This window comes from Nycticebus coucang, chromosome 13 (genome assembly GCF_027406575.1).
Source record: "Nycticebus coucang isolate mNycCou1 chromosome 13, mNycCou1.pri, whole genome shotgun sequence".
In the NCBI taxonomy this organism is placed as follows: domain Eukaryota; kingdom Metazoa; phylum Chordata; class Mammalia; order Primates; family Lorisidae; genus Nycticebus; species Nycticebus coucang.
In genome coordinates this window covers 62,413,861-62,441,768 of record NC_069792.1, presented here as the reverse complement: position 1 = coordinate 62,441,768, position 27,908 = coordinate 62,413,861, and the positions used below count along the sequence as shown (strand labels likewise).

At 35.4% G+C, this 27,908-nt stretch overlaps 2 protein-coding genes across 8 annotated transcripts in view; one reads left to right on the top strand and one right to left on the bottom strand.

Moving 5' to 3' along the window:
* VPS13B (vacuolar protein sorting 13 homolog B) overlaps window positions 1-27,908 on the bottom strand; it is a 980,186-nt gene that overhangs the window by 112,306 nt on the left and 839,972 nt on the right. For all 7 annotated transcript variants that reach the window (XM_053558614.1, XM_053558617.1, XM_053558615.1 and 4 more), the window contains 2 exons: window positions 9,478-9,674; window positions 843-1,024 (listed from right to left, as the gene is read on the bottom strand). In XM_053558614.1, coding sequence (XP_053414589.1) covers window positions 843-1,024; window positions 9,478-9,674 — 379 coding nt within the window. The remainder of the gene's footprint in view (window positions 1-842; window positions 1,025-9,477; window positions 9,675-27,908) is intronic.
* Window positions 23,651-27,351, top strand: LOC128564006 (HAUS augmin-like complex subunit 1). The gene is made up of 2 exons (XM_053559599.1): window positions 23,651-23,674; window positions 26,770-27,351. The coding sequence occupies exons 1-2, from the start codon at window positions 23,651-23,653 to the stop codon at window positions 27,313-27,315; spliced, it is 570 nt and encodes a 189-aa protein (XP_053415574.1). The 3' UTR covers window positions 27,316-27,351.

The window sequence follows — 27,908 nt, the reverse complement described above, 5'->3', positions numbered from 1 at the left end:
GATCACAGAAGACAAGACAGTGAAGAGGAGGTAATTATCTAAGTAGAGTTTTATAAAGTGCTCTATATCTACTAACCCAATCTCAAAAACAAAAACATGACTCAAAGAGAGTTAGAAAAATCAGGTTAAAACTACATTTTTGCTGAAGAGGCAAGATGCTTAACAGCAGCTGTGTTTGGTTTTAATCTATTTCCCCCTCCTTTTTCCATTACATGTAGGTTGAAAACCTAATACCTGAATCAAAATGTATTAACTAAAAAAGTTTAATACAGAACATAATGCTTTAGAAATAATTACTCAAGTAACATTAGCAAATTTATAAAAGGCCAATTTCGGTGTGTGGGAAAAATGTAATCTTCTTCCTTCTAAACTTGTAAAAATGAGACTCCTTTAATTTGAGAATGTGCCTATCTTCAGAAGAAGGTATTCATGCTTTTTAAATCAAGCAGTGTCAAGTACTTTTGGAATCCATTTGCTACCAGTGTAATGGCTCACAATACAGAAGAAATGCAGATATATTTCTTTCAAAAAGGTCATAACTATAATAACAGCAAAATACACAATTTCTGTAACTTCCTTGAAAATTCTCATGAGGAAGTATGCAGAACATGTCAGCTCAATACCAGAGGTACCGTGTATAACAGGTCCCTAAGCTAGTTCAAAAGTAAGGGGCACGCACCTGTTGAACCAAATCAACTTCAGAATAATCTTGCCAGTGCTTGTTTTTATACTTCCTAAAAATAAATTACCCAAGTAAAAACTGATGAATTTGGTCTTGAGAACACTCAAGAAAGAACAGTTAGTGGTAATGGATGTTATTCTGATGCTAAGGGAAAGAGTACCTGTGCCAAGATGGTCAAGGTGATGACAGAGATGGAACTCCAGGTGAGCGAACTGGAAGGAAATGCAAAGAGATGGGACAAACCACGGAGTAAAGCAGGAGTCGACTCTGGTACAGGCAGCAAGGGCTGTTGGAGTTACCAGTGGATCACAAGTGCTTTGAGAACCAGATTCACTTGCAGAGCTATGGGAAATAAGTAAAAAAAGTTCAGTAACTTAAATTTCCCAATATCTCGAAAGTCAAATGTGTTTCCATAGGGTTTTTAAAGCTAGTACCTCAAATTCTAGAGTCAATATGTTATCAAATCTTTTGTATTTACTCACATAAACTAGTTGCTTTTAAAAATTAAGTTCATGTTGATTATTTTCTATGCATTGTTGGCAGGAAATTTTCAAAGGATAGCTTGACCTTGTATTATACTGATACAACTCCAACTCAGTTTTCTTTCATCCACATATCATATAACTCATGTGTAACTATTCTCATATTAGTTTAAGATCAACACAATTCAGAATATAACTCTGCTGCTCAAAAAATGCCAATATATTCAGTGTCACCATTAATGTTTCACTTTTGTTTTACTGCTCTAGATTGTCCCCACCCATATTTTCATATGAGTCAGTCAATATTTTTTATTGAATACCCACTAACTACTGCACTCGGTGCCATAAAAGGTATGCCCATGTTCAGAAGAATGATGGTCCTGAGGACAGTTATACTATGTGGGTCCTCAAATTCACTTACCCACCCTCTTAACATCATTTTTACAAGGTAAACCTATTAAAATGGATATCAAAGGAGGCAAGATATTTGTGCATGGCAGCTGTTGGTGTGCATGGGAAGCACACTGCCTAGATTACATTAGTGCTAGTAAAAGCTTAAGAGTTGAGAATTTAGGGGTTTCGGAGAATGGGGGGAGGGAGAACAAGGTGCCTTCTGTAATTTGTGGATCACTAAATATGCTGTCCTTTCCCTCACTATCCTCCCCTCTTCTCTGTAATCTGAAATTTGCTCTGCAGTTACAGTAGCCTGGCTCCCAAATCCACAAGGAGCATGGGCAACAAGCACTGTGATTTACAGTACCCTAGGGAGAACTCTGACAGGAAAAACTGAAGAAGTCCTTGATTTTCAAAGAACTTACAGTCCAATTGGTGATATTCAATATGTAGACATTTATACACTTCACAAAAAAAAACCATCATTCTTCTGAACATGGCCGAAGCGGGTGGATTGTCTGAGCTCAAGAGTTTAAAAGCAGCCTGAGCAAGAGTGAGACCCTATCTCTAAAAAATACCACCCAGGAATAGGAAAGTTGTTAAGTGCTGCCTGAGTGGAAACCTAAGGAATTCAGAATGGTGTGGGGTGATTCATGTGGGATTCTCAGAGGTGTGAATCTTCAGCTGGGTTTTGAAAGAGGTTGTGAAAGGGAATGGCAGAAATGAAAGCTAGGAGCATTCCAATACGTTTAGTGAGTTGCTTGACCTCGAAGAGTTTATACTTCATAGTAATGTGGGGATATTTCTGCAAGACTGCTGTATCTCCATTGTATTAAAAAAAACCCAGACTCTGGGGTATTAGGTTATTGATTAAATCAGTGTTTTTCAGCCTTTTTTTTTTTTTTTTTTATCTCATGGCACACTTGAACCTATAGTTAAACTTCCAAGACACACTTAAATTATGTTGATGCAAAAGAAAAAAAAAAGTAAAAAAAAAAGAATATACTTACTGTGCTTTGAATGTCTTTAGAAAATAATTTAATTAATGATCTTTAAAAATTTTGCAGCACAGCACACCTAAGATCTTCTCATGGCACACCAGTGTGCTGTGGCACACCAGTTGAAAATCACTGAATTAAATGTCTAATCCAAATAACTTCCTAGGAAATTTATGTGGAGTTATGAATAAACAATTTTGACAGCAAAATAAAATTAAAAGTTATATTTATTCAAAAAAGCAAAATATATTAGTTGTGTACATGTTCTACACTTGAGCTCTTTCTCTTATACTACTTAAAAAAGTTGTTAGAGATAGGGCACAATGTTAAAATATTAACTAAGTGAAAGTTCTATGAGATCAATTTTAAAACAGAGAGTACACAATTTGAGGTGTTTATCTAAAGCATTTTTCTTGCCAACTATAGTTTTTGATAATCTGAGATTTTCTAAGATTTTTCGATCTCTTGAGAGTGGCAGATATTATATTGGAAAAGTTTGCTATAAAACATGAGTATCTGATAAAATCTTTACTTTTAACAAACTAATTCCTCACCTTTCTTAAATTAAATGTATAAATCAATGGTTAAAGACCTTAGGTATACATAATAACTCCAGAATCACAATTAGAAATCTTCTTAGGAATACACAATAACTCCAGAATCACAAAATCATACTCAAGTGGTCAGCAATACTCTTTAAATCTTGAAATCCTGATGAAAATAGTTGCTAGGTTAATCTATATTCAAAAATTTAGACTTTTATCTAAAAATTAGAATAATCAAAAACAAACACTTGTGTTTAAGAAAATACAAAATATGGCTGGGTGCAGTGGCTTAGTGCCTGTAATCCTAGCAGTCTTGGAGGCCGAAGCGGGTGGACCGTCTGAGCTCAAGAGTTTAAAACCAGCCTGAGCAAGAGTGAGACCCCATCTCTAAAAAAAAATAGCTGGGCATTGTGGCAGGTGCCTGTAGTTCCAGATACTCGGGAGGCTGAGGCAAGAGACTCTCTTGAGCCCAAGAGTTTGAAGTTGCTGTGAGCTATGATGCCACTGCACTCTATCGAGGGTGACAAAGTGAGACTCCGTCTCAAAAAAAAAAAAAAAAAAGAAATACGGGGCGGCACCTGTGGCTCAACGGAGTAGGGTGCTGGCCCCATATACTGGATGTGGTGAGTTCAAACCTGGCCCTGGCCAAAAAAAGAAAAAAAAAAAACTGCAAAAAAGAAAAGATAAAAAAGACCCCTATAGCCTATAATATATATATTTCAAACTTCCCTTTTTCCCATAACAGTTTCAAAATAAGTTATATTCATGGCCAATAAGCAATGTGTACAGATTTCTCTGTTGCTCTTCATCTCTACCATGCTAGAAAATTGCTCCTAGAAGCAAGACCTCGCAAATAGTGGTAAGAAGAACCCAAGAATCAATAGTTTGTTCAAATATCTATAAGTTCAGACGTAAACTCAAATTTTTAGAACAGTGGAAATTTTCTAAGTAGTGAAAAACAGGGTAGGAATTTTATATATCTATACTTTCATTCTAGACAATGATTACTTACTGTCTTGGTGACCGATAGAGAGCCATCAACTCTTTAAACAAAGAGTATTCTGTATATCTAGATGTACATTTATCTTATCTTAATGATACTGTGGGGACCCAGATATAATCCCTAAAGATTCATCCATGAGTGTTACTCCGGGGTAAACCCCTACAGCATAGCTGGTACCAAACAATGATTTGACTTGAATGATAAAGTCTTGAGCTTCTTTCTGAGTCCATATGCTACAGCAAAACATAGCATAGAGATTAAGCAGAGCATGAATAGGGTAGGAGAACGTAGATTAAAATGTGTACACTGCTATCATTTTACTGTAATATTGGGCAAGTTATTTCATCTGGCTATATCTGTTTTCTCATTTGCAAATTGAGTTTAGCAATTAGATTTACTTTTTTAGTGCTACATAGCATACAAGATGTTGCATACAAACTACTTAGCATAATGTCTACCATTCAGTACAGGAAAAAAATCATTCCTCTTTTTCTTGTTGGCAAAACAAGATAACATACGGGGTATTTAATTTAACATTAATTTTCTTTAGCTCCCCAAAAGGGACCTTGCAGCATCACACGGGACTTCATCTCAATGTGGCACTGCCTGTCAACTTCAGTCGCCATAACCCCTCTCCTGCTCATGGTACTAACACTGCTCTGTCCATCCTGGGAGAGTGCTGAATGAAGAGGGAGGGCACAGAAGATGTGTTGTCTGCCACACCACATCCTTTCTACTCCTTAGAGTCATTGTTTTTCAAATGTCTTAACTCATCCCAAATAACAAATGCACTTTTATTGTAACCCAGTATACATGTACGTAACAGGGAAGAAAGGTTTCCTGAAAATACGACACGCACTGTTATATTTTTGTGATAAGATACAGAAACATAAAATCGATCATTTTAATCATTTTAAAGTGTACATTTTTTACCGTGACATTAAGTATATTCACATTGTAGTGCAACTGTCGTCATCATACATCTCCGGAACTTTTTATTTTCCCATACCCATTAAACACTAATCCCTATTCTCTCCTCCCTCCGTGCTCTGGTAGCCACCGCTATACTTTTTGTCTCCATGAGTCTGTGTAGTCTCGGTAGCTCATATAAATGGAATCATACACCTGTTGTATTTTCACACTGAGATTTTCTATTTTATTTTACTTAAAAAATTTCCAGTTGCAACCTGCTAAATTATTTCATGACCCACTAACGGGTTGCAATTTGCAGTCTGGATGAAGGCCTTAAATGAGCTCTCAGATAAAGGACTTCTTTAACTCTTAACTTTAAGAAAAAGAAAAATGAAGACAGCTATCTCTCAAGATTCAGAGAATAATCAACGTGACACAGAGACCTCCCTAGTACTATCAGCCTAGAACTTTCAGAGAGACCGGGGAAACACTTGAGTTCTTTAGGAAACGCATGTGGAAGAAGGGCTGGATAGCAAAAGATCAGCTCCTTAGAGGACTTCTCATGTAGAGTTCTGTCACCAACTAAAAGGAAATAGCAAAAGGCCTCAAATGTGAACTTGGGGAAAAAATATAAGTATTCCTTTCACCCAAGCAGTGAAGGTAAAGCTCAGGTTTAGCCCTAGGAAAAAAATAAGGGAGATTAATTCTCTGGATTTTACTTATGTGTGACTAAGGTGACAAAGCAATTCCAAATGTCAAGATTTATGTCTCAATGTCTTATAAAACTAAAAAAAAAAAGTTATCCCCCAAATGTAGGGACATCCAAAACTACAGATCCAAATAGCCACATGGAGAGGAACAATATCTGGGGGTGGGGTGGGCACCGTTACCTTCTGGTACAAGAAGAGCTCAACTAGCAGAGAGAGAAGAGACTATTCAGGGACTTACCCACCATCACTCTTTCTCTGATTTCTTTACTGTCTGCGTACACAAGAATCAACCCTTTGGGAAATGAAAAGCAGTTTCTCTCTCACACACACACAATCACTATATTGAAGATGACCAAATATGAGTAGACAGCGATTTCTTTTATGGGATCTTAAGAGAGTAGGGAGAAAAAAATAATATATACATATTAATAATGTATACAATAATATATACATTCACAGATTAAAGCACTTTCCAACTCACGAGGTTCAATTTTCATCACTTGTGGAAAGAGCCACACACGCTTAGGCCATTTCTCTTTGCAGGATGCCTCCCATCATGAATCAGAGAGGGTTTCTATTTTCCTTGCTCCTTCTCGGCCAGGTCTCTGTACATTGTCTGAGTCCCTCTACCAAAAGCAGCTTTTGAGTTTCAGTTTGGGCTTTTTTACTTAACTCTTTTATTAAAACCTCAGAGTGGGACAGTTTCCTAGAGTTCCTAGCCACAGAGTACTGCACCATCTCTTAATGCTGCCCATACTTTTTAAGAAACAGAGTCTTGTCGTGTCACCCAGGCTAGTCTTGAACTACAGGCCTGAGCCACCATGGTGGCTATCCTGTCCCTGCTTTTGTAGAGTTCTTTCATTAAACTTTCCTCAGTCATCCAGTCTGCACTGTCATCTGTTTCCTGTCAGAATGTGACAGAAACAGGGGGTTTATTTAGGGTTTATCAAGGGGCAATGGATGTGGGCAAATACATACATGGCAGGCCTAAAGATAAACAGCTGAAATGGATAACCTGACCAAGGCTCTAGAGGCTGTATCCCCTCCCTCCAGTCCAGTGTGCAGCCAATAGAAGGGGAAGGCTCCCAAAGGTTCAGACTATTGTGGAAACCAAGTCTGAAAGTCAATATTTACTCTACTTCAAAAGCTCCCTCCAAAAAACCATACACATTACTGTAACACCCATATAATGAGGCAAACCATTAGTTAGAGATAGTGGAATGCGTTTATTACTTGTTTTCTCTAGTCACCTGTATTGAAGGCTCCCTGCCATCCCTTGAACGCCTCTTCATTCCTTAAAGTTTCAGGTTGGAAACCATTAGTATCTCAAAGCCAAAGAGCACTTGGTGATGAGGGTAGGACTTAAACCCAGGTCTTCTAACATAAATACTCCCTCTAGACATATATCCAGTGATGCCATTACCACTGTAGGAGCTGCCCTGCACTGTTGTAACTTTGTCTCAATCACAGGCAGAAGCTCTTCTTTTTTAAAATACAAAGCTTCATGGGACATATTTTTATGACTTTTCTTCTCATAATGTCCAACAGTCTGATGTGTATCCTCAAACCACTGAAGACTATCACTTATCATAAGACAATCTCTAAGCATAAAAATGCCAAGTATTTTCAGATTTAGATGATACATGTGACAGAATATAGTAAAGCTAACTGTAAAAATTTTGTTTGCATGAATTGTTGATATATTATAAAACATTGAGGTTTTATCTCTAGAAATTGGATGAAATTGATGTATTTCTCTCCTGAGAGAGAAACCAACTCTTCTGATTTAATTTCATTAGCATCAATTTCTACTCAAATAAGGATCAATCCCAAACAATTTAAAGTGAAATCAATTGTGAAATATTAGCTGAAAATTCCTGGTTAGGACAAAAGATCCATGATTACAATGTCAGAAGCTTGGTGAAAATCTGCCTGAAGTTGACTTCTTGCATAAATCTCTGTTCCCTAAAGGTTCCACATTTCTACAGTGCTGAGATTCTCACTGAAATAATTTTTTAAAAATGTTTCAAATTCATAGGAACTAACCTTGTCTAAATGCTCTTTCAATGATGAAAATATATTTTTTCATAATTAGAATAAAGAAATCACTAATATAATACTACTAAGGAAACTCTAATTTTAAAACATCAACTCTATTATTCATAGGTCTGTTTTCTGAGATTTCCTGGTTTATAACCAGGTACCCAAAGGCAATCTTCTATCCACCTGCTAATTCCACACAGAATGGGTGTCCTTTTGATGAGGTATTACATGCAAGTAAAATCAAGACCTTACTCCTCTAATATATTTTCACTAATTCTATACTACTAGCTAATATTCTCGGAAAGTAATTACTTTGAAAGAGCCCAAATGATCTAGAAATATAATATATGAAATATAAAACAGATTATCATTATCAAGCATACAAGGTCATTGGTGAAAAAGACTCACTCTATAGGCCTAAGTGTTAACAAAGTCACCTCAGGGTTCTATGATTATAGGAAGTGTTATTTTATTTTCTAAAAGTTCTTCAATGAACATATATTGTCATTATATGTTCAAACATTTCCAAAGAAAAAGCATTCATAATTATTTATAATATTTAATAGACATCAGAATATAAAATGGTATGCTAGGATTATAACCTTGCAAAAGCATGTATACATATGGGCAAAAATAAAGGTAATGTAGCAAAGGAAAAACCTGATTTGCAGGGTTTTAGAATGGAGGATGTTTTTCTCTGAGTGTCAGAATGTTGTTGGGGCAGGGGCTATGTGAAGGGAAGAAGATGACATAAAGCCAGCCTGTCAGGAGAACTGACGTGAGGGATCAACAGCAATGAACAGCACAGCCTCTCAGAACACAAACAGAACATGACCCAAGAAAGCTGTCCCACTGACTGTGGTTTACTTTCTTCTGGATTTTATGGAAGCAAGCCCCCAAAAGCATGAAGAGCTAGAAATGCTGAAGAACCACTTGCTGAAGTTGCTTTTCTTTACCATAAGCCAATGGACGTGGTAAGCATTCCCACTGAAATGGGGATAATCTGGCCCTCTCTACCATTTACCAGGTCTCCTTCAGGAGGTGTGGGGCAGAAAGTTCTGAGATATGATCTGGAATACCTGGTCTATAGGTCTACAGATGTATTGTGGCCAAAGAGACTTTACTGCTGAATAAAAATTTTGCTAATAAGAAATCCTTTGGGTATAAGTTATTTTGGTTTAGCCAAAATATTAAGCCAAGGTTTCCTAACATCTGGAGACCTATTTTTTAAATTTTTAAAAACCATTTAAGATGGAAATATTTCTGAAATTTACCATTTAGAAGGAGACAGTTTATTTTATTTAACCTTCCTTTCAATGCCCCAGGTGTATCATTAGACATATTGATTACAGTAGTGTCATTAGATGGCTATTGAGGGGTACGTATGGCTTCTTCTATATTTTTGGGTTCAGGATAACTAGTAAGAATTTTTTTTAGTTTGCTTTTTTGCACTTTTTTTTCATTTTTATATTTAAGAAACAGTTTCTTTAAGGGGTCACAGAGGTATCTTATGAATAAAACACAAGGATTGTTAGCATTCATATTTTGAAACACCAGATTTTGTTTTTCCTCATGGTTCTTACCTGTAGTCTGGACAGATGTTGCTTCCAGACAGCTGAGATACAGCTAAGTGAGGGGTCACTAGATAAGAAATGACTTGATTATTGCTTCCTAGCATAATGCCACTATTTCATCTTTTACTGAATTACCTTTGGTCATCAGATCCATTTTGATTGTTGTTCAAGACAATTCTCCAAAGATCTGAGGATACTAGTTTCTTCTGGTCATTCACAAGATTGATATCTGGCAACTGCAGTTCACAAACTTTGCTTTCAGACAGATTAAATTCTCGAAATGCAACAAAAACCTTCTGGAGTTCATCCCAGTATTCCAAACCACAAGGAACCTATGTTAAAAAAAAAATTAGAAGTTGCAAGCAGAAATTATGTTTTTATGTTGTTGAAATTCAAATTAAACTTCCATAAAAGTTATAACATTAAGACTTTTAAAGCAAGACAAGGTTATAAAAGATTATAGTTCATGATTTATTTTTCATAATCACTACATCCTATTTATTTTAAAAGACTCAATGTAGAATAATGTATGAAAACAGCTACAGTTTCGTTTAAATAAAAAGAAATAATGAGGAACAAATTCTATAAGGTGTTAAGTGTAATTATAAAGCTACAGTAATTAAAAAATAAAGTTGGAGTAATAAATGCAAATAGATTAAAAGAACAGAATAAAAAAACAGAAAAAGAGGTAAGTATAGATGAAATTTTAATATGTAATGAAAGTGCCATTTCAAATAAACAGGGGAAGTGGAAAATGAGGTTTCAAGACCTGACTAGTCATTTGGTAACCAAAGTGTGTTCCTACATCATTCTTTACACAAAAGTAAATTCCAAAAGAATCAAAATGTTAAAGGCCAAAAAGTGAAAGGAATAGAGAAAAACAATCTGCTTATATTTTAAAAAATGATGTAATAGGGCAGCCTTTTCTAACGTATGACATGGAAACTATGGTAAAAATAAATTTCAAAAAACAAACTAAGATAAGGCAGATCAAGGAACATTTGTTCCGATAGCAGAGAGCTCTTACAAATCAATGATTAGTAAGCATATAGAAAAGAGCAGATTTGCTCTAAAAGAGGAAAAAAGGTACATTCAACAACTTCCATGGTCCTCAATTATGCCAAATATCTACCCCAAGCATAGCAGCTCCTTGGTAACCTTCTACATTGCCCTAGTAGGACTCAGGGCAAGGAGAACCAATGCAAATATGACACTCATGCTGCTCACTGTGGCACAGCAATAAAGTTCTTTGTTTCTGCCCCAGGAGTCTATGCCTTTTGCCAGAATCCATGAAAAACTAATAGGATAACTTGTTATTTTGCATGGGGTATAATCCCAAGCCTTGACAGCAATTAGTTCACAGAAGAAGTACACCCAGCTAGTAAACATGAAATAATACTCAAATTTAATTAACACTCAAAGAAATGCAAATTAAAGCGATGATACAATATTTTAATTTAATTAACATGGCAGTTTAAAAAGATTGACAGTTCCAATTTCTGTTAGGTATGGGAAAAAAAATTCCTGCACGGTAGTTTTGGATAGTAATTTGGCAATACCTACTAAATGCTTATATTTTTTACCTAGGAAATATACTTCTAACAATTAGTTTTAAAGAGATTCCAGTAGAAGAATGTGTGTGTGCATGTGTGCACATGCACATATATATATGTGTGTGTGTATATATATAATGCACTTGTATATTTACTTCAGTCTTGTGTGTATTAACAAGAGGAGGGAAAACAACTCAAATATCTATCAATAGAAGATTGGTTAAACATAACATGCCGATCTACAGAATGGATTCTTACGAATGAATGAATAAGGAGTATCTATACATACCAACACAAAAGACATCCTAGATGTTATATATAAAATTAAAAATACTGTGTTTTAAAATAAGAACATGTGGGTTGATCCTATTTGTCTAAAGAAAAAAAAAACCATACTGGGGTCAGATGCGTTTCCTCTGTTGGAAGCATTTCCTAATTACCGTCCTCACAGCTAATCACTGCCACTCTTGTGTCATCTCTAGACCTAGTGCACTACTCTATCATAGAACTTACACTTTGCAATTACTTATTTATGTTTGTCTCCTTCAATGGAGTCTGAGATCCCTGAGGACAGAAATGGTACTCTATTTTTAAAAATATTCTTAGCATCTAGCAGATTTGGGGACATAAGATCTCAAAAAAGCTTCTGGAATTAATAGATTCCTCCTTAACCTTTCTTTCCTAAATAAGTGATTCCTAATCTTTCAATAGCAATAAATGTTACCCCCACCTATAACAAGGTTTCTTTTCTTTCCATTAACCAGTGACTTGACATCCATGTATGGGGAGATGCTAGACGGAAGAAGGGAGAACAAAATGGCTATGCAGAAGAGGCCAGGTGTAATGAAGCAGAGGCACACGTTCCGGACAGTGATAAGTAACATATCTATCACCTTCCACTTTTAGCTGCCATTTCTTGAAATTCTCTTCCTGCTTTCCATAACATAATTTTCTCTAACTTCCCTTTTGTGGGTCATTGTTCTCATATTTTCTCTCAACCTAAAATACCTGTGTGCTCTCTACTTTCTCACTGTCTCATGTCAAAATCCTTTCCATCTATCAAATACCAAATTAAATGCCACCTTTCTGTGAATCTTTTCACCTGCCCAGATGAAAAAGTTGTTTCCTTTCCTGAAGACCAATTTTTTAAAATAGAATCTATTTCACAGTTCTTATCACTGTATAACTCATGCTACAGTTATTAACATTTCTATACATGATATCTTCTCTGGTGACACATTCTTTGAAGGAATCATTTTCATTTGGCTAAGCTTTGCATTTTCATAGCACCTGGCATAGTATATACACCAAATGTTCAAAAAGAGTTGTCGAATGAATGAATAAATAATTCATAAATGAATATACACATACTGGGTGATTCAGCCCTTCCCTGGCATATTAAACATTCTCCTCAAAGAGGACAGAAAGAAGATGAAATTATTAACCTTGAGTGTTGGGTTTGTGACAAAGCATTTGAGCATTTGGCACTCAATGTGGGAAGTGGCATCTAAACCCCTAGAAAGACATATAAAAATCTCAGTGGAGAAGGGCAAACGAGTTTAGAAAAAGCGTATTAATATACCTACTGTTTTTTGTAATACAAATAATGGATTGTAAAATTCAATATAATCTTCTTGGTGAAGAGCTCACACAGAAAAATAGGGTAAAAAATAATTGTTTCTGTCTTTATCTATAGAAGTTAATTGAAATTAATACACGTATATGATAGCTTATGAAAGCTACCTGTCACATTGGAAAGCAGAGTAATACCTTAAAGAAAAAGTACTAGTTAAATTTTGAAGTACAAGAGAAGAGTTGGAGTAGGTCCATAATTTAAAGCAGTCCAATCTGGGAACCATTGTGGGAAGCCATTAGGCAATTTAGGGACAATGAAATTGGAATGTACCAACAGTAGGGCTTAGGGAAGGAGGAATTGTGGGAGTTTAAAATAAAAGATGTGGAAGAATGCCAAAGAAAAACTTCGTTTAATTCACAACTTGTGTGAGGCTGGCTCTGTGGTTACATACTTCAATTAGAACATTTGGAGCTACTCTGGAAATTCAGAAAACAATAGAACACTAGTATAGAAATAAATCCCAAAATATGTCAGCGATGTGTTTGTCAGGATTTTCCTTTATATACCCTATTTTCTCCAGTTAATACAAGGGTATTAATAATAAATTCACACCAAATGAAACCCCTTTAAAAAAGTTAAATTTTGTGCATATAAATCCATTTTAAAAAGTCACACACTTTGGGGCAAGACATGATTGCAAGAGGGACTTTACCTAACAATTGCAATCAGTGTAACCTGGCTTATTGTACACTCAATAAATCCCCAACAATAAAAAAAAAAAAAAGTCACACACTTTCCCCTTTTTCCATTATAAGAATGTACACTTATCCCTTGGTATCCTTGGGACATTGGTTTCAAAACCTCCTGTAAACACCAAATCTGTTGCTCAAGTCTCTGAAATAAAATGGCATAGAATTTGCACATAACCTATGCACATCCTCCTGGAGGCTTTAAATCACCTCTAAACTATACCGAACATGATGTAAATGCTATGTAAATAATTATTATACTGTATTGTTTAGAAAATAACGACAAGAAAAAAAGTCTATACATGTTTGTACAGATACAATTTTTTTCTTGGATATTTTCAAACCACGATTGCTTGACTCCACAGATACAGAATCCACAGATAGGAAAGGGCAACTGTATTAGTCTTCAATACTTCAAAACAAAAGCTAATAAACAAAAGCACTGAGTATTTAGTATTTGTATTAGTATTTGAAAAGTAATTCTATTAAAAAATATATTGAGCCATGCATTTACAAAAGGAAAACCATATAGATATGATCCTTATCTTATTTCTCCATCCTAAAATAAAATCTCATTGGCATCATACTCAGAATAAAATCCTGTCCCTGCCACTTAAATCACTACTCCGTGACTTTGGACAACTTATTTAATGATTCTGAGACTCAGTTCTTTCATCTGTGAAGTGAGAATAAAACCTACATTGTTTTTAGGCCAAATTAAGTATTTTGGACTTTCTCTTAATGTCAATGGAATATCTTTGAAGAGTTTTAAGCAAAGAAGTAATGTAATCAAATACATATTTTTCAAAGATTCTGCATACTACAGAAAATGGATTTAAAAGGACCAAGTGGGGATTCATGTTACCTCCTAAGACAAGTTAGGAGGTATAAGCTAGAAATGTTGGTAGGCTAAGAGTATAGTTAGTGGCACTGGAATGCCATGTGGGAGATTCTTGGGACATAACAATTAATTAAGTCTTGTTGAATGACCGTATATGAGAAAGTGAGAGGAGATTACCAAGAATACTCCCAGGTTGTTTGTCTAAGCAATCACATGGAGGCTGATGTCCTTTACTGGGAGAGGTAAGACTGATTTGTGTTATGTGTGGGATACAGGAGAGGATATAATGAATTCATTTTTAGAAAAGCTGAAGCAGAGGCACCAATGAACCATCCGGTGAAAATACTGGCTATTCCAGAGAATGGAAGAGGGAGTTAACTTTGCTTGTGAGCAGCTGTGGGGTCACCCAGAATTAGCTATTTTTAGGGAGCATGTAACAGAAAGAGAGTCATGAAGTTCAGCTTATATACTTGCACAGGAGTGTTTTAAATGATGAATTAAGAAAGTTAACTTGTTAAAAGAGAATATGAACGAGGTACTCAGGAGGTTAAGGCAGAAGACTCACTAGAGGCCAGGAGTGAGACCAGCCCAGACAATATGGTGAGAAATTAAAAAAACTTCCTCTCTGTAAAAAATTTTAAAATAAATTAGTCAGGTATAGTAGCATGCACCTGTAATCCCATACTTGAGAGGCTGAGGTAGGAGGACTGCTTGAGCCTAGGAGTTTAGGGTTGCAATGAGCTATCATTTTGACATTGCACTCCAACCTGAGGAGTGAGACACCATCTCTACAAAAAGAATTATACACACACACAGTGAGCTGATGGATAGGGAGAAATCAGAGAACTAGAGGTCAATATATAGTTTAATGAATGAGCGCAATGAGAGTTGTGAGTAAGCAATAGGCTGGTGAGCCATGAGAGGCTACAAGGGAGATTCGGATGGTAGAATAAATGATTTAGGAGGAAGAGCAGTTTTATATGACAATAAGACCCAGGGCTTGTGTGGGAATGGCTAGTTCAGTAGAGTGGAGACAAGATCATGAATCTTGATGGCAGTGAAGAAAAAAGCTGCAAACTATGAGCCACGGACCTGTAAGAATGAGAGAATGGCCACAAAGTTAGTAGACAGCAATACCAACAGGGGTGAGGATGATATATTTACTTGGAATGAGTCTTAAGGAAGAAAGGCAATTTTACAGGAGGGTAGAAGAGCACAGGCAGGTGGCATTGGTGAGCAAGGAGAACACTTCCCCTCCTGTCCTGGAGTGGATGGGAGGGAATAAATACATAAATAAATAAATAAATAAATAAATAAATAAATACATAAACCTTCAACTTCAGAGGGTTGCAGTGGTGAGTAAGGTCCCAGAAGACAGCAAGATTTCATGCAAGGTAACGAGGTAGAAGAAATGCTTGAAGAAGCTGAGGTTTAGGGGTGTTCACTAATCAGAGAACAGGTGTTCCTGAGGGCTCTGTGGAAGGGTGTGGAAGGTAGAGGAAGAGAGAAATTGGTAAGAGTAGAAAACGAGATACAAATCAGTACCTAGACAGGGAAAAACCCTGTAGATTAGGGAGTGACTAGGAAAGAGAGAAGTGAGGTATGTATTGAAATTAAGTCCTGATTTAGGAGGGGTAGGGATAATGGCTGCCGTTCTAAAAGTAGCCTGTTGCTACCTTTGGAGGCCTGGCTTGCATGCCCTGTGTTCTTGGACCAGTATTCTTAAAGAACTCTAGCTATTTTTCTAATAAACTCATAACACAGGGCCTAGTACATGTATATGCTTAATAAGTAGTATTTAAATTAATGAATGATAATGCTTGCTGAAAAGATAACGATGTTACCTTCTTTAACAGTCTTTTATTCTAAAAAGGTCTTGTTTTGTGTACTAGTTCTTTTATTTAAATTATGTTGCTACCACGTATCACACTAATTTTTAAAACAAATTTTGCATTTACTCACTCATCTTTGTCTTTCAATTAGTACTTGACATTCAGTTAGTAGTTAGCAGTCTCAAGGTTACTAGTGACATAATTAAACTAAATATCTGATGAGGTCATATTGTGTTTACAGCTTCATATGGTAGCAATTAATTATTCTGAGGGAATAACTCTGGGCTCTATTTTGTATGATCTATTTAAAATAACTTTATTGCATGCTTTTAGGTTTGAAAGAGATGACATGAATGATCTTTAGTTACATATCTATAACTGAGAATTTATTATTAATGTCTGTATTGAATAACATGGAAAGATAACTATTCCAAGAAAGTTTGGTTGCCAAAAAATAGTTTAGAAAGCCTGAATATCTAGTACTGAGTCATGGGAAGTGGGAACAAGTAAATTGGTTTCACTGGAAAACATTCCACATGTAACACATGGTACATTTCAAATGACTGTCAAGATTATATATTTTTTTATTACATTTTGTTTTCCTATCCATTATTTGACAGGACCTAAAAAATTAGCCAGCCATACATAATAAACTGTACTGTAAGCATATGTGTCTTTGCGTATGAATACATTTTAGGTTGTATATCTGCCAGTTGGTAAAAGCACATGTATTTTTGCATTTAAAATGTTATTCCACAATTTGTTTCCATTTGATGGCTAATTTGGGAAGATCCGCATGTGTGTTGGCCATTTAAAAATATTTTTGGTACAAAGAATATTTTGGCACCTAATTTGTTTTTATTACTTAATAGTACTGCCAAAACTATTAGCAGGATTATGACTGCCCATCTGTCCTCAGGATGATAGCTCTGATTTCTTTGTGCAAGGCGTTGCTGAAGCTAGGCCGTTACCCACTCAGTCACATGAATCAACCTAGGCAAAGGATACCGAGGCGTCGTCTTCCCTGTATATATGTATATGTGCATAATAAAGAGTGAAAGAAAAGGGAGGTCTAAGAACTGATGTATCCTATTAGCCTGCTTCAACTGTCCTTTCCTTTGTATTATGATGAAATAGAGCCAGGGTAGATGACTGCAGGATTGGTTAGTGAATACCAAGCCACAGCTTTCACTCTGGACTCAGTTATTATAGCCTAGTTACAGTCGAGGACACTATCTTCGTCATTCCTTTCACCACATTTCTAGATTTCTGAGGATGCCAAATCACTAGGTGATCACAGTTTAGGCAAGAACAGCTGCTTCTTAACCATCTGTGTTTCTGTTAGTAGCAGTTAACACTGATGTCTACTCTGGTAGAAGAAACTAATTTTTTATTAGCCCTTTACAACTTATAGATTTTTTTCCTTACATACTATCTTAGTGAGGAAAATATTCCTACTTTACAGATAATTGTGTCTCAGAGAAGTCAGGCGACCTGCTAAAGATTACGCATTTAGTAAGTGGCCAATTCCTAGGTTGTAAATCCTGTGTCTTTAGATAAAAGAAGAAAAAAAAAGCCTCACAATGTGTCCTTTTACAATTTCGAGTTCAGTTTCTTTAGAGTGGATTCTTAGGAAGCAATCTAAATGGAAAATATGTTTTAATTTTTGCCATTTATCCCTGTCATTTATAAGTTCCTTTATTGCCAGGGTTTTTCTCATTAGCAGTCTTTTTTCATCTCACTGCCTTCTGGCTTCTGTGGATTTTGATAAGAAATCAGTTGATAATCTTATAGAATGAAACTCCTTATACGTGATGAATGACTTCTATCTTGTTACTGTCGATATTCTTTCTTTATCTTCTGATAGTTTTTATCTAGGTACAGGTATCTTCAAGTTCAACCTACTTGGAGTTCATTGAGCTTCTGAGATGTATAGATTAATGTTTGCCATTAAATTTGGGAAGTGTGAAATCATTCTTTCTTCTACTTTCTCTACTCTCCTTCTGGAACTCCCCTGATGCATATACTGCTAGGCACACTTGATGTTGTACCATGTATCTCTGAGGCTCTGTTCAGTTTTCTTTGTTTTTCTCTCTTTTCTTCACATTGGATGATCTCAGCTGACCCGTCTTCCGATTCTCTCTTCTTGTTCAAATCCCTTGTTGAGTTCCTCTAGTGACTTTTTCAGTTCAGCTATTATACATCTCAACTCTGGAATTTCTATTTGTGTTTAAAAATTATTTCACTTTGTTAATATTCTCTATTTGGTGAAACATCATTCTCATACCTCCCTTTAGTTCTTAAGACATGGGCCTTCTTTAGTTCTTTAGATACATCTAAAATAGGTGAACTTAAAAGTGTTTGCCTAATGAATCCAACATCTGAGTTTTCTCAGTGACAGTCTCTATTGATTGCTTTTTCCCTATATAGAGGCCATACTTTCTTATTTCTTTGTATATCTTATAATTTTTCTATTGATAATTTGAAATTTTAAATGACATAAAATTTTATGTTTATTATCAATAAACAACAGCAACTATAAAAATCAGATTCTTTCCCTTCACCAGGGATTACTATTAATGTCATATGTTTTAATTGTTTGTTTAGTAATATTTATGAACTAATTTTGTAAAGTTTGTGTTGCCAATGAGGTCTCCGCTTGTTTAGCTGAGTGGTCAATTAATGATTACACATAGATTTCTTGAAAAATATGGAACCAATAACAGATACGATAACTGGAAGAGAGTAAGTAGAGAGTTAAAAAATAAAAAGTGAGGCTGGGTACATTGGCTCATGCCTGTAATCCTAGCACTGTGGGAGACCAAGGCAAGTGGAGTGCTTGAACTCAGGAGTTTGAGACCAGCCTGAGCAAGAGTGAGAACCTGCCTCTACTAAAAATGGAAAAATTAACTGGGCATGATGGAGCAGGCCTATAGTCCCAGCTACATGGTAAGAGGATCATTTGAGCCCAGGAGTTTGAGGTTGCTGTTAGCTATGACACCACAACACTCTACCCAGGGCAACAGAGTGAGACTCTGTCTTAAAATCAACAAATAAATAAATTCAAATAAGGTATGAGCACAAAATATACATGTTTAGTGACTGAAAGAAACAGTGTATATATTGAAATAGGGATGAATGGACAGCAACACCAACATTAAAACCTTGATAAACTAAAAAAAAAACCTAGCTTTGACTCTATGCAATAAGAGGTTTCTATTTATGAATGTGTTAGAGCCTAACTATCCTTTTAAACATAAAAAACATTTCTTTATAATTTATAACAGGAGATGCAATCATCACAAAGAGCAAATGCAAACTGAGTAGAGATACTTTTCAATAGTTAATAATTAAAAATAAAATATATATGATAATGGAATTTGGTTGTTTCTCTTCATTTTGAAAACACCAATAATTAGATAGAAAACAAATGTGTTTGTAATCTCAAACATTTTAGCTTATAATATTATTTCTTTTTATATGTATCTGATTTTTAGTTGATTTTAGTTGATTTTCAAGAAGGAAAAGAAAAGCTTCTATACATCTTCAACTAATAGAAGTCATACAAAAACCCTCCAAACCCTTCTAATATTGGAACCAGTTGAGAAACCACAAGTATTCAAATGCAGGAAATCATGATTTTATAATATTTTAATGTGATCTACTCTTGGGAGACAAAGTTAACCAAACCCTATTTCTGTACAGGAAATACTTCAGCATACACTTGTAATACATTGTGGTGAAGGGGTACAGCTGCAGATTTTTCACCTGTAATGCCCCACTGGTATTGTGGCTTACTGCCTTGCATCAAGACTGCCTTCCTGTCCGGAAAACCCTCTAAGTACAAACAAGACTCTAAGTCCAGATTTTATTTTCCCTTGGTATCAGAATATGGTAATTTAAGAGCCCTGAGAAATACTTTTTAGACTTTAAAGGAAATGTGTAACATTCTTTTATTAGGATCTATGTTTGGGTTGGTTTTTCAAAAAACTTAACATATGACCCAGTTATCTTATCAATTTATCAAGCTACCAGGTTTCAAGCAAATGCAGGTGTGTAATATGACATCTTTCAAGATAATATTTTTTACTATAGAGAAATAATAAAAGCATATTAAGAACTTTTGAGTCAAAACTTAGAGCAGAAGCAACTTTACTAATTTGTTGTTTTTTCAATGAGAGTACAAACCCTAAACTCACATTGTGTTTTAGTGTCTTCTCTGTTGGGTATTTTACACATTGGCACCAAACATAGTCAAATACATAGTATATTACAAAGATAATAATTGGGAATCTGAAAGAGCTTAATTGTAATCTAAATTTAATTGTTAAATAGTTTTGCCACCTTAAGCTCAAGTCACCTAACCAAGCTGAGCTGCAGTTTCCTTATCCATAAAAATTTTTAAAAAGATAGGATAAGGCAGTGACCATAGCTCAGTGGGTAGGGCGCTGGCCACATACACTGAGGCTGGCGGGTTCAAACCTGGCCCAAGCCAGCTAAAACAACATTGACAACTGCAACAATAACAACAACAACAAAACAGCTGGGCATTGTGGTGGGCGCCTGTAGTCCCAGCTACTTGAGAGGCTGAGGCAAGAGAGTCCCAGCTACTTGGGAGGCTGAGGCAAGAGAATTGCTTAGGCCCAAAGAGTTTGAGGTTGTTGTGAGCTGTGATGCCATAGAATTCTACCCAAGGCAACAGCTTGAAACTCTGTCTTTAAAAAAAAAAAAAAAAAAAAGATGGGATAAGATTATTCTGGCTCTTTCTATCTCTAAAGAGAGAAATATAAGATTTCTATCTCTAAAGAGAGAAATATAAGATTCTAAAGAGATAGAAATATAAGATTTACTTTCTGAAGCTTATATTTTAGGAAGAGAAATAATAGTTTAAAGTGATACTATGTATGAAGATTTAAATTATTTTATTCAATTTTAATGGTAAGTCTGCAAATTTCAGTAATCTGTATTCACTTTACAGATGAGGAAAATAAAGCTCAGGAGGGCTAAATAACTTGCCAAGAGTATCAATGATAATAAATTGTAGAATGGGCACTTGGATTCTAGAACCAGGAAGCATTTTTTACTTCATTATACTGACTCCCATATTTTAGCTTCTTGATTGTGGTAGGTTTTCAAATATATGAAACCTGACAAAATAGGAATGTTTATAAACTAAATATTTAGCAGTGTGATAACTTGTTACATGATTATCTTTAAAGCTAAAAAGTTAAATATATGGTACTCATTAATAATAGCTTCTTGATCACTTGATAATGAGAGAACTATAGGACAGATAGGCAACTCTGATTAATTGGGAGGAAGTCAGTAAGGATTGGAGAATAATTTTTAAATATTTTATAATTTTACCAGATCTTCTATAGAGCTGCTACAAGGTAGTCAAGAGTCTTTGTTTTTAGAACAAAAAGCAGGCTTAACATATTTTATAAAACCTTGTCATAATATCACATGTTTTGGCTAGATCAGTGGGCAGTACACTTTTTCTGTGAAGGATTATACAGTAAATACTTTAGGCTTTATTTGCCATATGGTCTCTGCTGCAACTACTTGGCTTTGACCACAGCACCAAATAAACAATATGTAAATGAGTGGGTCTGTGTTTTAATAAAATTTTATGTATAAAAATGAGTGTTGGGCTACATGGGGCCTGCAGGATGTTTACAGCCTGTCTGTTAGGAGATGATACTCCTTGAATCTATCATGTTTTCATATACCTTATGATAAAGTCATCCATTGACTGTCTTTTTCCTAGACTATGTTTTCAAGGATGTATGTATAGCCACGGAAGACACAGATAGTGTCTCTCTACAGAGAAAATAGCAAGCAGGCTTATTGCCCATTACAAAAGATTTAAGTTCCCCAAATTCAGGGTTCCTCTCTTGTAAAAAAAACTCACTGTGTGTGAGGTGTCACTCTGTCTTCTTCATGTCACCCTAAGAGAATTAAGGCTTGGGGAACCAGCATACCTGAAGACACTCTGGTGTAAGGACAAACTGTCTTTCATTTCTCATGTTTTCTATTGTTATCCATGAAACTGTTGCAGGCTGACTTGTTAACTTACAAGTAGGGTAAAATTCAGATTCTTTGCAATTCTTAACATTGTCTATACTTTATTGAATAGATATTTTTATATGCATCACATATCACATACATATATATAAATATCTATTCAAGGATGTGCCATACTTATTTACTAAATATTTATTAAACGTTTCCATGGTAAGAACAAACTAGTGATACAGTAGTCAGCAAGACACACACATGTGATTCTTTAATTCATGAACATACAACAAGTAATAAATAGTCAAACACCTGGGGGTGCCAGAAATAATTTGAAGAATGTCTTTAAAAATATTTATCTTCTTTGCCAATATACTTATTACATACTTTCTGCTAAGTTTGATTCTATCTTTGTAGTCCAAATTACATTAATTAGCTATTTATCAGTGGAAGAGATCATTTTCTCTTATCAGTCCATAATTTTATATTACCTTTCTACTAGATCTTCTACAGAGCTGCTAAAAGGTAGGCAAGAGAGACTCAAGTGATTTTGACTCTGATAGAAGTGCTTATGACAAGAAAAATTATCTGTAGGCAGGTAACAGGAAGGAGAAGAAAAAGTATGAAAAACTAAAAAATTAAGTCTACATAAACAGCTCCTGAGTAAGGGGCAGACTGTACAATATAGTTTTGAAAATAGTAATCTTGGTTAACCCATGGTATTCTGCGTAAGTGTTCTAGGGGAATAAAACACAGTGTGGTAAAAATTGAATTGTGTGCAAATTCCATTAATATTCCTAAGGAATTAGGCCCAAATTCTGGCCCCTAACCCTCTCCCCAGACTAATCTTCCATTTTTATACTACATAGACCTATAGCTGTCATCAGTTTGTCTCCACCAGTTTCTTAAAATCTCATCCATCTTTCAAAAATACTATACCTCCAATCAAAAAAGAAAAACAAACAAAAAAAAAGGCCCTCCCCAATCATCCAGATTAGAAGACATTTCTTTTCTGAACTCCCCAAATACATACACATGGTTTAAACTCTTGGGCTGGGTGCAGTGGCTCATGCCTGTAATCCTAACATTTTGGGAGGCCTAGGCAGGTATATTGCCTGAGCTCAGGAGTTTGAGACCAGCCTGAGCAAGAGTGAGACCTGTCTCTAAAAAAGAGATTGTCACTGTGGTGGGCACCTGTAGTTCCAGTTACTTGGGAAGCTCAGGCAAGAGAATAACTTGAGCCCAACAGTTTGAGGCAGCCGTGAACTGTGATGCTAGGGCACTCTACTGAGGGTAATAAAGTAAGACTCTGTCTCAATAAAAACAAAAACAAAAAATAACAACAACAAAACTCTTATGGCACGTAGTAATATTATCTTATGTTATCTGTGTATATCTGTCCATATGGAACTCTAGCTTATGGATCCCTGTAACTTCCTGCCTCTCCTTGACGGTACCTGGTACAGAATAGGCATTAATTCCTGTTGTTTTGTCTTTGTTCAATCCTCTCACCAGAAATACTGCAAGCATTTTCACATCTTCAGCCTGCTCATCCAATAGGCTTTGCAGATCCATCAAATAGATCATGACAATAGTATGTAAAGCCTAGACTATAATGAATATGCAGACAAGGCCTTACTTTGGCAATTGCCTTTAGGAAACAGTCTCAATACGGTAAGGCAATTATTCTATTTTGTTTAAAGCTTTTATTCAGTCACAGTCAACACCCACTAAATACTATGTTACGGCTCTGGAGATCAGAGGTAAGTAACATACAAACTGTGTCTTCAAGAAGCCCAAAGTGGAGCGTAGAATCAGTAATATAAATAGGCCCAGGGTAATATAAGTGTTATAAAGAGACAGAACTTTCCTAGCCCAGATGAGAGAGAATGCTTTTTTTTTTTTTTTTTTGAGACAGAGTCTCACTTTGTTGCCCTGCTGGGTAGATTGCTGTGGTGTCAGAGCTGACAGCAACCTCAAATTCTTGGACTCAAGAGATCTTTTTGCCTCAGCCTCCCAAGTATGTGGGACTACAGGTGCCTGCCACCATGCCCGGCTATTTTTTTAGAGGCAGGGTCTCGCTCTTGCTCAAGCTAGTCTTGAACTCCTGAGCTCAGGTCATCTACCTGCCTGGGCCTCCAAAGTGCCAGGATTATAGGCGTAAGCCACCAGTGTAAGATATGTTTGATATTTGCAGATTTCAACTTAAGACCTTTCCTGTCTTAGAAATATTTCATTGCAAAATGAATACAAGATACATACTATTAAACTAAATGTGAGCTGTCATATTTTAGATATACATAAATCCAACTTATAAGAAATGAAAACGTAATTAGTATTAACCACTGTGAAACATTTTTAAAAAATGGATAAAATATGTAATATTTGAATGTAAACTTAAAAAGCAAGAATCATTTTTTATCATCATGTATATAAAAAATTTTGTTTACAACACGAATAACAACTTGGAATTTCAAAATATTTGTTTAAATCTGATAAAGCAAACATAAGTATACTGTATAGATTCCCAAGATAGTTATACTCTTAAATGAACAGCTCAACACTGTACCCACAAAGTGGAATGTAAAAAAAGTTGTCAGGAGCGTATATGACATATACTATTGCAAGAAAAACATGAATGTCCTTGGTATTGATTATGATTTCTCTCCTCTTGTCTGTCATGTCAAATGTGCCTGAAATAATACAGAAGCTCAGAGCCAATTATGATTTATAATAGGAGCTGATTTATAACAGGAACAGCCACATGTGTTAGAAAATAAGTCTATTTACGTATCAGCCAAACATATCAAACCATAACTCTGTTCACTTAGTTTGTTTTCAGGTTTCAGGTAGCTCAGGGAACAAAGAAGCTTCTCATAGAATTGATAATTTCCTAAGTCTCGCAAAATCATCTCTTAGAAAATCTTCAGAGAGGCAAATTTCTTGGGCTGGAATTTATTCATGAATTTGCAGATAAAATTTCTGGCTGTACTGACCACTATTATTTGGTGGTGACCTATGTCCTGTTAAGCACATCATCATGTAGAAAGAATGTAATGTGGAAAAGATGAGTTTTGGGAGTGCTTTTTAGACAATTTAGTGAAATTCATAACACATCATAGGCCAGCATAAAAGCCACAGACACCTAATTTGCTGTTTAGAGGTATATCACAGATCATGGGTGGCAAAGTTTTCTCTTGAGATTCATGGAGAGTAAAAAAATAAAAATGTAAAATAGAAAACTAGAAAATAGTATGGACAGATGTAAAAAAAATTCAAGAACCGGTGGTCCCCATCAACTAGTTCTTACATTCATCCAGAATAATGAGGAAGCTTCCTGGTTATTCCCCACTCTGATTTTCTCCTGACCCTGTTGTTAAGGGAAAAAAGTATTCTTGGGACAAGATACTCTTAAAAAAGTAAAAACAAACAAAAACATCACAAAGAACAAATTCTCCCTAATATAACTAATTCCTAAAAGTTTAGTATGCAATTAAAATAAATGGTATTAGTTTCAGAGACTTTTCCCTCAATAGAATGAAAAACAGAACAATAAAAAAGAATGGCTTACTTTTTGGTTTAAAAAATATAAATTTTTTGCCATATTGTACATAATTACACAATTTTTAAAGGTTCTGAGTTCCATTTATAATTGATATGCAAAAACAGATTAATTCCAAAGAACATCTGAATGACTTTTCTCCTGAGTGAAAAATACAGGATTATGGATTCTCTAAAAGTGACAAACTGGCACAGATCTGAAGAACTGAGAGCTGGTCTGCACTCGCTTGAATGAAATGAACTATGATACTTTTTTTCAACTACATATCCTCAACCACAGGACTTTACTTTATGTCAACTGGATGCCATGGCTTAATAGTTTGATCTGAGTATTAAAAAAAATTCTTCTGGCTAAAAGCCAAATTCAAACTTTTTTTTTGTTGTTACAATAACATATCTATTTCTAACTTTTGGCTTGCATTTCTCTTTGGAGCCTATCCCTGACAGACATCTGTATTTTGTAACTTTTCCTACATTCTGGCTCTGAAGATACTCCAAGTTCTGGACCAATAATCCTTTTCTGTTTGAATTCATTAGTGTGAGAACTGCAGGACTGGGAACGACTTTGGGAGGTCATATAGACATCAGCTTGCTGCTCTGGACAAGACTAACTCCAAACCATGAGAACAAATGGTATTTAAAGACTTGTACAAATCTCAGTGATAGAGTTTTTCATCTTATAAAAATGTTATTTGGTAGACGTCATGGCTTTCTATAAAATGAACTACCATAGACCTTACAGTTTTAGTTCATTAAAGAAAACTTAACATTGAAATAAATTATCTGCTGGGCTCTAAAAGTCCAGAATTGGGGCAAGGGTAGTACTTAGCTCACATCACATTAGCATTACTTTATTTACAGCAACACAAATGCTACAGATGTTTTTTCACAAAATTTTTCACAAAATTAACTCCCCAAACTTGCATAACTGGGGTTCACTTACTAGCTACATGATCTTGAGCAAACTGATCTTTCTATTCACAATTTCCTTGTCTATTAAACTGCAATGATGTGTGGAACATACAGATGTTGGGAAGAAAGCAGGGAATGTAAGTAAACTGCTAGGCAGAACTTCTGGCATACAGAAATTGCTCAATACAGGTAGGATGCCTCTTCCCTCTTAGTGAAGAATATATCACTGAATTTCATTTCTGTGGGCTGGGAAAGTTGCTAGTAAACCACAGTACACAACAATGGATGCTAAAACCATGTGTAAAAGGTTGAGGGGGGAATTTCTAGGTCAGACTAATACCAACCACCTGAGCAGTTTTAACACTGCTGAAAATGAAATAAGCAGACACCTCTTGCCTCCCTTTGTGGTGCTATTGTGTCACCTGGGAAATATTCTTTAAAAACAAACAAACATGATTTGACCTCTAATCTTTTTCGTACCAAATCTAAAAATGAAGAAATCAAGCTCGAACTGGAAAAACTTGAAAAAAATCTAACTGCAACTTTAGTATTAGAAAAATGTCTGCAAGAGGATCTCAAAAAAGCAGAGTTGCATCTGTCTACAGAAAGGGCCAAAGTTGACCATCGTCATCAGAACATGGACTTTCTGAAAGCAAAGTCAGAGGAGTTCAGATATGGAATCAAAGCTGCAGAGGAGCAGCTTTCAGCCAGAGGCATGGATGCGTCTCTGTCTCATCAGTCTCTAGTAGCATTATCAGAGAAATTGGCAGAGTTAAAACGACAGACTATTCCTTTGAAGAGAAAATTGGGGTCCTATTTAGATTTAATGGCAAATCCATCTCTTGCTCAAGTAAAAATTGAAGAAGCAAAAAGAGAATTAGATTCCATTGAAGCTGAACTTACAAAGAAAGTAGATATGATGGAACTATGACCAGAGCCAAATAAGCAACCTTTCCCCTAACAAAGTCAGTTTAAGTTTTTTCTCTTTTTTGTTTCTTAATAATATAATTTCTGTATTCTTAGATGAGATAATAATGTCATTGACAAAATAATGGTTTCTTGTTATATATTGCATTTTGGTGCCCAAATATAAAGTTTGCATATTAAAAAACAAAAACAAACAAAAAACCCCCCAATTTAAAACTAATCAAGTTTCTATAGCAACTTACTATAGTATAGAAAAATGAGGGATAGAAGAACATGTAGACAATATTGTAAGGACACAGAGAGACACATCCATATTCTGACCTATAGAATATGGAAAATTTTATAGGTCAAATGATTCAATTTCTTCAACAAATAAGTGGCATAGGGAAAAAGAGAGAGCGAACTGTAACAGATTAGGAGAGACTTAAGAAATGTATCAAAGTATGAACATCAGTAGGATCCTGATTGAAACAAACTAACTCCAAAAACACATTTTAAAACAATAGAGGATAATTAAATATAGATTGAGTATTATATGATATTAAGAAATTATTGGTAATGTTGTTGATACTATGGGTGAAATGATATTTAAACTTC